This window comes from Phycodurus eques, chromosome 7 (genome assembly GCF_024500275.1).
Source record: "Phycodurus eques isolate BA_2022a chromosome 7, UOR_Pequ_1.1, whole genome shotgun sequence".
Taxonomy (NCBI): Eukaryota; Metazoa; Chordata; class Actinopteri; order Syngnathiformes; family Syngnathidae; genus Phycodurus; species Phycodurus eques.
The window spans coordinates 28,533,971-28,546,750 of NC_084531.1; the positions used below are offsets into that span (position 1 = coordinate 28,533,971).

The window sequence follows — 12,780 nt, forward strand, 5'->3', positions numbered from 1 at the left end:
ATATTTCAGTTATTATTGTTTTAGTTAAAGTGATATTGTTGGGCAATATGTTGTGCATTCCTATTTTACATGTTTGTCTATTTGATGTTCATGCTTTAATAAGAATTAAAAAATAATAATAATAAGTTACACACCAGTACCTGATTTTTTATTTATTTTTTTCACTGACTACTTATTTGGACGACTACTTTTTACTTTTACTTGAGTCACAACATTCTCAAGTAACCGTACTCTTACTCGAGTACATTTCTTGGCTCCGCTCCCCACCTCTGGCTAAATCTTAAAAACACCACACTTGACTTAGACTTTGTATTGATGAGAGTTTGGACTAAGTATGACCGAACAAGTCTCGCCTGTTACATGAAATTCTTTCTCATGGGAAAAATTGTCTCAAAAAAGGTTGGGAAACATTGGACTGTAGTAACTGAGTTGGAGTTACCAACATGCGGCTGTACAGTATAATGAAGTTTTTTTCTGCACTAGGTACCTGTCAAAGGAGTGAAACTGCACGGGCAGAGCGGTCTGGACCTTGGCTGCGAGATCCGGGCAGGACGTCGGTTCCAGCCCCGCCTCCACGGCCTCTGCCGGGGAGGCCACCAGACTCTTGAGGATCTCCTTGACGTTGAGGCCCGAGGAGGAGGAGGAGGAGGAGGAGGGCGGCGGAGGCTCGGAGAAGAGCTCGCCGGCCTCGACGGCGCGGTCGGAGCCGTCGACGACGCTGACGACCCGCTCGGCCGTGACGCTCGGCTCGATGAGGGGGACGGATCGTTCCTCCGAGGGGGAACCGCGCCCCGGTTGGCCCACGAATGTCTGCCCTCTTTCTGCAAGGTGTCAAAAATAACAACACCGAACTATGAGTTGGATACGGAACACGTGATATGAAAAGCAGAAAAAAAGTCGAGAATAATATTATTATAATCATCATATTATTAATAATATAAAATATTATTATAATCATCATATTATTAATAATATTACCGATGGTATTATCCGCTCACTGGCCACGACATTAATATGCACAATATCATATAAATAATAATATAATATATACACAGGTACTGTCGTTTTATATTAAATGCAATGTAAACAAATGTATATATAAAATACAATTAAACACTAAAATTAACTAATTCAAACAAAATTATGTAAAATTAATTTTAAAAATAAATATCACAAAATTATCAAATAAATATATAAATATTTAATGTAATACATATAATTAAGGAAAATATATTTCAAATTCTCATATTTATCAAATTGGCAATATAACTACGAATTTAAAGCTATAATCCACAACTATATCTTGTTCCAAAAAAGTAATTTTCACCGGGGCCACTAGAAGAGTAGATGACAGAATGCTGAATAAGCCTATCAGCTTTTGACATTTCTTACTATATTTTTCAAAATTTTGTGACTATCCCATAAATTCCCATAAAAATGGATCACTTGGTGGTGCTCTAAAATGACGTTACGGAAATGGCGTATTTTACAGACGAGCGGGCAGGCCCATATATGGACAGCGTGCAGGTCGACTTGACGCCCGACAAGCATTAAGCCTGCATCACATCCAAGCGATCAAGGCTTGGTTGTAAATGCAGAATTCCAGCATTAGGGGGCGACAAAATCGCAAATAATAGCTTTCAACTAACACATGTATAAACTATAAAATCACCAACCAATATACAGAAAATATTTGTAAAACATACAGTACCCCATATTGACAGAAAAAAAACTGAATTGTTGACATTTTTGCAGATTTATGAAAAAGGAAAAACTGAAATATCACACAGCCGTCAGTATTCAGACCCTTTGCTGAGTATTTAGTAGCAGCACCCTTTTGAGGTAATACAGCCATGAGTCTTTTTGGGAATGATGCAACAAGTTTATCACACCTGGATTTGGGGATCGTCTGCCATTCCTCCTTGCAGATCCTCTCCAGTTCTGCCAGGTTGGATGGTGCACGTTGGTGGGCAGCCATTTTCAGGTATTTCCAGAGATGCTCAATTGGGTTTAAGTCAGTCACGGAGTTGTTCTGAAGCCACTCCTTTGGTATTTTAGCTGTGTGGTTATGGTCATTGTCTTTTTTTAAAGGTGAACCTTCGGCCCAGTCTGCGGTTCTGACCACTCAAAAGGTTTTCCTCCAGGATATCCCTGCCGCATTTATCTTTTCTTCGGTTGCAAACAGTCTCCCTGTCCCTGCAGCTGCAAAACACCCTCACAGCATGATGCTGCCACCACCACGTTTCACTGTTGGGACTGTATTGGACAGGTGATGAGCAGTGCCTGGTTTTCATGCCACTTAGAATTAAGGCCAACAATTTCCATTTCGGTCTCATCAGACCAGAGAATCTCATTTCTCACCATCTTGGGAGTCCTTTAGCAAACTCCATGCGTGCTTTCACGTGTCTTGCACTGAGGAGAGGCTTCCGTCCGGCCACTCTGTCATAAAGCCCCGACTGGCGGAGGGCTGCAGTGATGGTTGACTTTGTAGAACTTTCTCCCATCCCCCGACTGCATCTCTGGAGCTCAGCCACAGTGATCTTTGGGTTCTTCATTACCTCTCTCACCAAGGCTCTTCTCCCCCGATTGCTCAGTTTGGCCGGACGGCCAGCTCTACGAAGGGTTCAGATCGTCCCAAACGTCATCCATTTCAGGATTATGGAGGCCACTGTGCGCTTAGGAACCGAAAGTGCTATTTTTTGGCAACCTTGGCCAGATCTGTGCCTTGCCACAATTGTGTCGTCAAGCTCTTTAAGCAGTTCCTTTGACCTCATGATTCTCATTTGCTCCAACATGCACTGTGAGCTGTAAGGTCTTATCTCGACAGGGGTGTGGCTTCCTAATCAAGTCCAATCAGGATAATCAAACACAGCTGGACTCCAATGAAGGTGTAGAACCATTTTAAGGACGATCAGAAGAAATGGACCACACCCGACTACAATATGAGTGTCACAGCAAAGGGTCTGTATACTTATGGCTGTGTGATATTTCAGTTTTTCTTTTTTAATAAATCAGCAAAAATGTCAACAATAATTTTTTTTGTCTGTCAATATGGGGTGCTGTGTGTACATTAATGAGGAAATAAATTAAATGATTTTAACAAATGGCTGCAATATAGAAAATTGTGAAAAATTTAAGGGGGTCTGAAAACCCTCCGTACCCACTGTGTGTGTGTGTGTGTGTGTGTGTGTATATATATATATATATATATATATATATATATATATATACTAGTCTTTACACCGATTTTATCGGCCTTAGCATTTGATGCCGATCGGCTTTAATGTCATAATTCGCCGAGGAGCCGATCAATGACGTCATTGATCGGCTCCGCAAAAGACATTTACTCCGCGTTGTCATCGTGCACAGTATATTTGAATCCAAAAGCTAGTTTATTTTTAGCCTCGTCCCGTGACTTTTGCCGTACACCTGTAAATATCTGACGGCCAATAAAGTTATTGAAAAAAAAAAAAAAAAAAAAAAAAAACATGTCGGCGGTGTGTAACAGACATGTCTGAGACAGACAACACGTAACGCCCGACCAGACCGACTCAGACCACAAGACAAATTGGCTCTTTCACGATTGCACTATGTCAGACTACTGCCGTTCTGTTGAATAATGCTTTAAAGTTTCTGTGTGGGTGAAGTCATCAAATTAAAAATAAAGTAATTGAATGACAGTAAGTTAGCACCCATTATTTCTGTAATGTTGGTTTGACCTGATCGATTAGAATACACGGCCATACAGTATTCGCACTCATTCCACTCGCCCCCAAATGAGGTCAGCGGGGTCGGATGCGGCCTGTGACTCGTCTGCTCTCCCAGACAAATTCCCCCATGTCTGTCTTCCGGCAACCTCTATGATCCCAATTCCGCTCTGGCAGATTGCTCGGCTAATGGTCGCTGACAGAGGCTGGAAATAAACAGCCCGGGACGCGCTTCCGCTTCCACCGAAATCACCAAAACAGTAGCCAGGCAACGAGTGGCTGCATTCCTGTCACTCAACGAGTACACGTGCGTCATTTTTTTGTGTGAATCCCTTGAGGGAAAATGAATCAGGCCTCAGAGCGACACCATATATACCGCCTGACATCTGGATTTTCTCATGTGTGGAAGCGGATTGACGCAATATGAGTTTGCGCTACCTCGTGGGAAAGAAGTCAATGGCAGTTGCATCATTTTTGACACATTGTGGAAAGAAACAGTCAAACAACAACAAATAAATACACTTTTTTTTAACACAAGGACAACAAGTGGGAATGCGAGAAGAGTTAAAGACTCACCTGTGCCGGAGGGCGAGTCGGCGTCCCGGTGGCGGCGGGTGCCGTGGCCCGACTTGGCGCTCGTCCGGCCCGTCTCGCGCTGAGGCTCCAGAATGTCGCGGTACTTGGACACCATGAGAACCGAGATGAAGTAGACCACCGCCAGAGCCAGGAACTGTGCTTGCTTGCTGTCGTCCTGCCCGGGAGAATCAAAAGATGAGGCCTCAGACCGATGATAATAATAATCATCATAATAATGATGATAAACAATCCCAAAATACAAATATAAAAAAAATTCAAAGTACTTTTTTTCATTGCAAATGTATTCCTGCATTTTTGAATTTGTCTTCGCATCCACTTTCTCCCGCTTATCCACGTGGCAGGAGGCTGCAGCCTAAACCAGCTGACCCCGGGCGAAACGATGCGGACTACGCCCTGGACTGGTCGCCAGTCAATTACAGTACACGTATAGATATACAGTATATACATACAATATTTTTAAATTGTCCCTTAAAAAAAAAAAAAAAAAAAAAGGAATCACTATATAAAGATCCCTTCCCTGCCTTTCATACTCACCACATCACGGAAGACCACAGCACGCAGGCGGTTGATGTCCACATCCTGCAGGAGGCGATCGGGGTCCTTGATGGGAGACGGGTTACTCGAAACCGTTTCAAACGTGCTCCAAAGCTAAGAGACAAACACGGGTCGTGTTTATTGGCACGTTATACGCGGAACCCACCCACGATAAGTGAAAATGAGTCCGATTATATTCAAAACAAAACAAAAATGAAAGTAGTGTTAACTTTCCCACACACTTTCAACACATTGTGCATTTATTAAAACACACACAAGTGTAAAATGAACAGAAAAAGCTTAAGCACCGTCAAAAAACTTCAACTTTCATTCAACTCGGGGGCATGCGACTCACCTTTGCACGCCACTGCGTGCCATTTGGTAAATAAATAGCGGGACAGCGGGACAGCGGGAACGGTCACGAAGCTCGGATCGTTGTTTTTGTACCCAAATCGCCGTACCTTGCCGGGAGTCACGGCGTTTGGCGCCACGTCCGGCCACTTGCTGTTGTTGGGAGCGCACGGCCTGTTCCCGCGATCGCCGTGCCTCTGCCTGCACTCGAGACAGCTCCTCACAGCCATGCAGCACACTGCACGTGCACAGACACGCACAGGCACAGAGTCACAAATGGACTTTGAATCTGACTACGGCGGTAGCCTGAACTCAATTAGTTCCATTATCAAGTTCATAACTCAGTTTAATTGAATATAAAAATCAATTGTCCCCATTTAAATGCTGTTAATCCGTAAAATATTGCATTTACATACTAATTTTCCCCAGTAAATTGTTCTCGTGGCTGTCATTTACTGCAGCAAAGATGACGCGTTCACATTCAATTCAGAGACAAATGACCTCAACAGGTGTTGTTTTTTTAATTAGCAACTTTTGTCTGATGGAGCTTACCAAGTCTCAGACACTGACGCATGAGGCCGCCGGACGACATGTTCTTCTCCGCCTCGATCTCGCTGAAGTTGAGCGAGCTGGAGAAGACCAGCACGTCCACCATCACCATCAAGCGGTACAGGAATGTGATGGCGGTCTCCGAGGACATGCCTTGCGTCGCCTCGATGTTCTCCACCTCGACAGGTGTGAAGTAAAAGCACACAAAACGTATGATTTAATATTACCGTTGTTATTAGAGTGAACCCCGCACTTTTTTGGCAGTTCACTATTCACAATATCACCTATTCAATTTTTTTTCCCTGTGGAACTTACCCTCAGCTGTTCACTGAAAACAAAAAAAAATAATAAATTACCCATTCCCACATTTTTGCGCTCATTCTGTAATGCTCTGTGATGCCACAGGATGGCGCCATGGCTGTGGCTAATGGGAAAGTAGAAAATGGATGGCTGGATGGATCTGATCTATCAGTGATACATATCGACTGGGAGACAAAGATCTTTCCGTATTGGGAGGAGCTAAGTTGCGATAGCTAGCAATAGAACACCAACAACAACAAAAATGTGGTAGGTGTCTGCAGGGATGACCGTTATAAAACTTGAAAAACACGAGAAGAAGAATATGTTTCATTAAATGACGTTCAATTTAAATGACATTTTCAGTTCATCAAAATAGCACGGAAATTTGACTTGCCACTCTCGGGATTCACATGTGAAAATGAACAAGATAACGCGATGAAAATCATGTAGCTTTCGAAGACTACCTTAACCCGTCTGTTATTTCCCGAGTCAAATGGAACCATTTTTCTCCAATCTCAACTCAACTTGATTTCGAGAGCACTTCAACATCAATCACACCTGTTAAGAAAGTGTTGTACATAAAACAAAAGAAAGAAATAATAAGACAAGGATGAATCAAACTACATCATAACTTTGGAGTAAAACAACAACAACACAAAGGAGTTTGTCAACTTTGAAACCTTTTCTGCTCATTTATAATGTATTCATTTGGATTATTTTTGGTTCTCCACTTGATTTGAGCTGTTTTTTTGAATTGTTTTTCAACCCCAAACAAAAGCGGTGTATCGTATTAATTCAATGTAACGTCATGTAATGTATACTGACTTCATAGCAGGGATTCCCAACCACGATCATCATGTGTAATTTAAACGAAAAATATAATTCATTGACTGTAAAGAAAAAATATTTTTGTTTATCTATCTGTGATAGACACAGGTAGCATAATTAAATGCTCTTCCACTAGATGGCAGCGGCTACACGATTAACCCGTGTATCCACTTTTTGTAAGCGTTTTGTTTGGTGGTGTGCATGCGTGGGATTCTTCTAATGTAGCTTCTCGGCGGTGAGCAGTACCCACGCAGCCACTAGATGTCACTGCAAGCCCCACACTGAGCACTTACAGAAGGCGAGGTGGCTGCCGAGAGCAGAGGCAGGATCCCGCCGCAGGCGATGATGATGTTGTCCACCATCTGCGAGATGAGGTGGATGGTGTTGTGGACAAAGATGATGTTCTCGCTGCTGTTGACAAAGTCCATGACGGACTTGGTGGAGTGGCTGCGAGGTGTGTGTGTGTGGGTGGTGTGGGGGGGGGGTGGGGGGGGGAGGGGAGGAGAACCTGTTTAGGGGTACACATGCCCATACGGAGAAGGTCCGCGCGTGCGCACCTCTTCCAGACGTGCACGTCGCTCTCCAGAGCAAACAGCAGGTCGGCCAGCAGCCTCTGATGCAGGGCCGACCACTTGAACTCCGGGATGCGGAACATGGTGGTGCGAGGGCCCGGGCTGAACTGACGCCGCTGCCGCTGCTGCTGGTCCTCGTCCGTCAGGGCGCCGCCGGCCGGGAAGTCGGCGCTGTCCGCTGCGGCGCCCAGGCGGCCGTTTAGGTTCTGAAAGCAAAGAGGCATTTTTAAACGAGACAATGCGCCTCAGTCACTAATAAATATGCTGAAATGTTCTTACTCTAAGCGCAAGTTCAGTGTATATTAGTGATCCATACCGTGGACGGTTTTGGGCCAATACCGAGCGGGTGCTCGTGAAGGCTGTCGATACCAATCTGACATTGATTAAGACCTCCTCGCCAGTAGTTGGCGCTACACTGCGGCGGTTTGACACATTTGTGTCAGAAAGAAAGCTCTTGGAAATTTCAAAATCGCTTTCGTCATTCACACTATGATTCAATGCCCACCCCCCGAATGCTGATGCCCTTCTTAATTCGGATGCCAGGGGCCACCATTCTGTCGGCCCCCCCCCCCCCCCCCACTGGTGATGACAAGTGTTTCACATGCTCATATTTTTGTACTGTACATGAAGATGAGAGCTAGGTATTCACTTGTCACATTTTTCATACATTCCCCCCCCCCCCCCCATGTAATGAAATGTATGACCTGACATGCACGTTTTTGGAATGCGGCGGGCAGTCGGAGTCCCTGGACAAAACATTCGAATCACGGCTCTCGGCCAGTCTCGGGTGTGTGTGCGTGTGTGTGTGTGCGTGCGAGGAAAACAAACTTGCATTTTCCCCGGTTGAGGCAGAACTTGACCACCGAACTGCCGAATTACACTGCTGTGGTGGATCTGTGACTGTGGCGCATGCAGCCGACACAAAAATAAATAAATACATTTGGCAAAATTGGGATGTCACAAGAGCGCATTTGTCTAAAATTGAGACGGGCAAAGTATGGCCCACTCTGTTGTTTAGTCTGACACAACAATCATTTACATTATCAACTGTCCTATGTTTTGTGGTGCATTAATTTAGCTGTTTTTGTCCTTCATTTGGTCGATTCCCCCCCGCCCACTTTCCTATTAAATCATTGGTAAATTGGTTTATTGGGAAAAAAAAGAAAGAAAAAAAACTGGTCAAATTTGAAAATTGCAATTGTAATTAAAATGCATTCCACATAAAGTAAAAATGATTCAATTAACCTGTTTTATATGTATTATTATTTTATTATTTGGCTGATATTTTACCTTTAAAATATGTATAAATAGATAAAAGATCATTATGGGTTTTATGATTAAAATAAACCATTTTAAATCAAATACACAAATATTGCTTAAATCAATTATGTAACATTTTTTTAAATGGATAATCATTGATGAATAAATAAATGATCATTATTACAATAGAAATGAGCATGATATTTTATTTTTATTTAAATAAACCATAACATGAGAAATGTGAAAAAAATAAATAAATAAGTGACTCATTAATTATAAATGAATTATTAATAATACAATAAGAATTAGCATGGATTTTCTTGAAATCAAATCATTTTAGATGAATTATTAATACAATAAAAATTTGCATGATATTTTATGATTAAAGTAAACGATTTTATTTTTGTAATAATTGGCTAATTAATTATAAATGAATTAATTAGTAATAATTCAATAAAAATGAGCATGGATGTTTTGATAAATCACTTCATTTGACGTGAAATACAAAACATAAATCAAATGAAACATTTGAATGTTATTGTATTATCGTAATTGGCTATTTAGTTATGATGACATCATTTCATCACATCTCCACTTTTTGCACAATTTTCTACAAAAGACCTGTCCCCTTCTGTCCCTTTTCAAAGTGAAAATTGGCCTAAGAAAAGGTTGCCCAGCCAAAATGAGAATTTGCATTGCCCTCGCGATATGGCAGCTATTCATCGCAAAAGTGACAATAGCAATAGCAGCAGCATTAGGATGCTCCTCAGCATCTGGCCGCTAATCGCATCTAACCTGTGTGGTCGCCGTGGTCTGAATCTTCATCTCCTTGCCGCTGTCCTCTGCGCTCTCCGTTTCCGAGGGCATGTTGCTCCTGCTCCTAACAGCGGAAATGTCACCTTTAGAGGGCGCCATGACACTTCCCCGGCCGGCGTCTGGAGTTGAGGCCTCCTCCGCAGAGTTGATGCCCTGGAGTTCAAATTCATCCTTTTCCAAGGTGCAGAGAAGGCCCAGATCACCGCCGGGCGGACGTTCTGAAGACTGAGCTGGATTCAAGACAGGCAACGAGGCTTCCTCCACCTTGCGGAACAAGAATGCGCTGCCCTGAGGGACGCCGTCTTTGTCGTCGTCAAGCGAGATGAGAGGAGCTGAGATCTGCTGGTCCGCCGCGCTACTCTTCGGCAGCATCACGCCGCAGTAAACGTCATCCAGCAGCAAATCCACCTCCATCAGCGCGTCCATGTCGTCCATCTTGACCTCCGTGGCCTCCACCTTCTCGGCTTTGACGTCCACCGGGAGGTGCCGGACTTCGGCTCCGACGCCGTCCAGCGCCGCCCTCTCCTCCGGGGTCCGCCCTTCGGCCAGCGGGTTTCGCGAGTCGGCGCCGTCGCTGCCCGGCGACTGGGAGCTGCCGTCCATTTCTCCGATGCCCACCGAGCCCGTGATGCCGGGGGCCTGAGCCGACAGACCCGAGATGGTGCTGACCGAGCCTTTCTTCCCTTTCTTGATGTTTTCCTCGTCTTGACGCTGGTATTCCTCGTACATCTTGGCCAGGTACTCCTTATGTGCCTCGTATGTCACCTGCCAGACAGTTTAGACACAAGATGTGTCATTTCCAAAGCACTATAAAGTGACACCTTGACTTACAAGCGCCCCGATTTAGTTTTTCAAGTTATGACCTGTTTCACGGAAAATAAAATTACATTCATCTGAAATACAGTCTACATGTTGTTCGAGGGGAACTAAACCCCGACATGTTTAATGCAAGAACACATCGTATGTGCCAGCACTAGTCAAAACACGGTACTGCGATTAACATTACATTTGTGGAATAAGAACTAAATAAAGTAGGGACGGCGCCATGTTTAGCAAAATCGTCATCAGCAGCAGCCCTGTTGTGAGGACGAAGTGCCAGTAGAGGGTAGCCTGGCACCATAGCACTCCATTGAACCGTGTACCTCACAAATGAAAGTTTAGGATTTTTTTAAAAACAATAACGAGTGAAAGTAGTTAGGGTAGATACAGTTGGGTAAGCCTGGTTTGTTAAAAAGTGATTGTTGTAGCGATTCAGTCGGAACTGCGACTGTGTCAGGCTGAAGTGTGCACATTCATGTTTGCCTATGAAACTGCTCATCCTTTTAGTTATCGAAAAGGAGTCCGCCGGGCCCCAAAAATATCCTTAGCTATGAAAGATTATTCCCAGTTCCCTTGTTGTAATTGTACGACGCTGTGTGCAACTGAATGCAGCACAATGTGCAGGCGTCTTTAGTTATTTGGGTTTTCGTGCCGTCCACGAACATAGAATGCGCTGACCCTTCGCCCCTACTAGCTTAACGTCGGCCGTGGGCCCTCGGAGGCAAAGAGGCGGGTCGTATCTACTTATCGTTCATATCCATGACAGCAACAAGCGGGAATTGCAACCATGCCCCTTCAATCACTTCCAAATATGAGCAAGCTTGCAGCGGACATTTTCTTCTTGTTAACCACCTTGGAGTGGGCGATGGAGAGCGTGTCCACCCAGACGCGCCAGCCGCCCCACTCGTGCTTAATGGCGTGATACAGCAGGATACGGAAGATGTTGTACACCATCTCGGTGATTTTATGCTCGTCCGGGGTTTTGGGGTTGATGTAGCCCAGAGAAAACATCCAGTCCTGCCACACGGAGCACTGAAGCAGACATCTGCAACACGGGATAGTGCAGCAAAAGGTCAACTGTCGAGATAGAAAAGACATTTTGACCATTTGTATCAAGGGTAGCACTTTTATAGAACAGTCATTTTGACTTTCAGTACCTGGGTCAGGTTTTTCACCGCACGTACAAGTGCCCAATTCCAATCTACAATATGATTGTTTTTACAGCACATAAGTAAGCAATAATGCAAAATAATACAAATATTAATTGTGACATATATATCCAGTCTCCACATTTACAGGAGGCTTGATTCCGACATCATGTTTGTTCGTATCATTTTTCTTCCCTATTTCCCAATTGTGCCCCATGACAGCAAAACATTGGAACACCCACACATTACCAAATGGCGGCTAAAACAATGACCTTCTCTAAATGCTGCTTTTCGGCCGGTGATTTTGAAAGAAAAAAAAAAAAAAAAAAAAAAAAAACAATTATTAAATTGTCAACAGCACAAAGAACAGTGGGCAGAGGGAAGAAGTGAGCGGGCGAGAGCAAAAAGGCAATGAGTTTTAAAAAATTATTATTATTATTAGCATTTTTAATTGCCGGTGTGAGGCCTCAAAGCAAGACCGATTCATCTACAGTATTTCTAATGAATATTATGCAACTAGTTAGGTTATTCTACATCCATATCAACCTCCAGCGACAGCACGATCTAAAATCTAAACACTACGACGGCAACAGTCTTTGAAAATATTATGTATTTTTTTTCCCGAAGTGTCTTATTACCATGACTGGGACATGCTTTCGTCGATAATACCCCGAGGAGAGCGAGACTACGAATAGCCAGATACCGATACCTGTACATCTGTACTCATCGTCCACAAAATGCTCCAATACCGTTTTGCCAGCATCACATTAGCGAACAATTCTTCAAAACGATTCCACTTCTGCTAATTGTTGAACACAAACATAACACAAAATCAACAGAAATACACATTGCATATTTGACAAAAAGTCTGACAAAAGTCCGCTAGCTTTAAGCTAACACATCATGCGAAAAGTCATAGACGGGCTAACAAAATTAGCAACAATTTTGCTGTCAAAAATGTGAAAGAAGGAATATTCCGACAGAAACGGCACAGCAAACTACGCCGAAAGACATTCTTGCTACTCTGGGAAAAACAACGACTTTGGAAGAACTTGAAGGGCAAATACGAGAAGTTATGTCTTCCATCCCACAAGAGTTCCTTGTGAAATCAGTTGATGCGGTTCCCAGGCGGCTTGGGAAACGGGTGGCCAATGCTGGCGCCCGTATCCAATTGGAAATAAAACTCCATGCAATACATGGCAGCCATTTCCTAAAATCATTTCAGTTCATTTTTTTCCACATTTATGTACACACAGCGCCCCATATTGATAGAAAAAAACCCCTCTCCAGTTCTGTCAG

At 43.5% G+C, this 12,780-nt stretch overlaps 1 protein-coding gene across 1 annotated transcript in view; it reads right to left on the bottom strand.

Moving 5' to 3' along the window:
* Window positions 1-12,780, bottom strand: part of LOC133405362 (neurobeachin-like) — an 82,745-nt gene that overhangs the window by 962 nt on the left and 69,003 nt on the right. The window contains exons 21-29 of the mRNA XM_061682233.1: window positions 11,186-11,378; window positions 9,494-10,279; window positions 7,424-7,644; window positions 7,154-7,313; window positions 5,742-5,916; window positions 5,315-5,427; window positions 4,839-4,952; window positions 4,284-4,458; window positions 488-821 (exon numbers count right to left, since the gene is read on the bottom strand). Coding sequence (XP_061538217.1) covers window positions 488-821; window positions 4,284-4,458; window positions 4,839-4,952; window positions 5,315-5,427; window positions 5,742-5,916; window positions 7,154-7,313; window positions 7,424-7,644; window positions 9,494-10,279; window positions 11,186-11,378 — 2,271 coding nt within the window. The remainder of the gene's footprint in view (window positions 1-487; window positions 822-4,283; window positions 4,459-4,838; window positions 4,953-5,314; window positions 5,428-5,741; window positions 5,917-7,153; window positions 7,314-7,423; window positions 7,645-9,493; window positions 10,280-11,185; window positions 11,379-12,780) is intronic.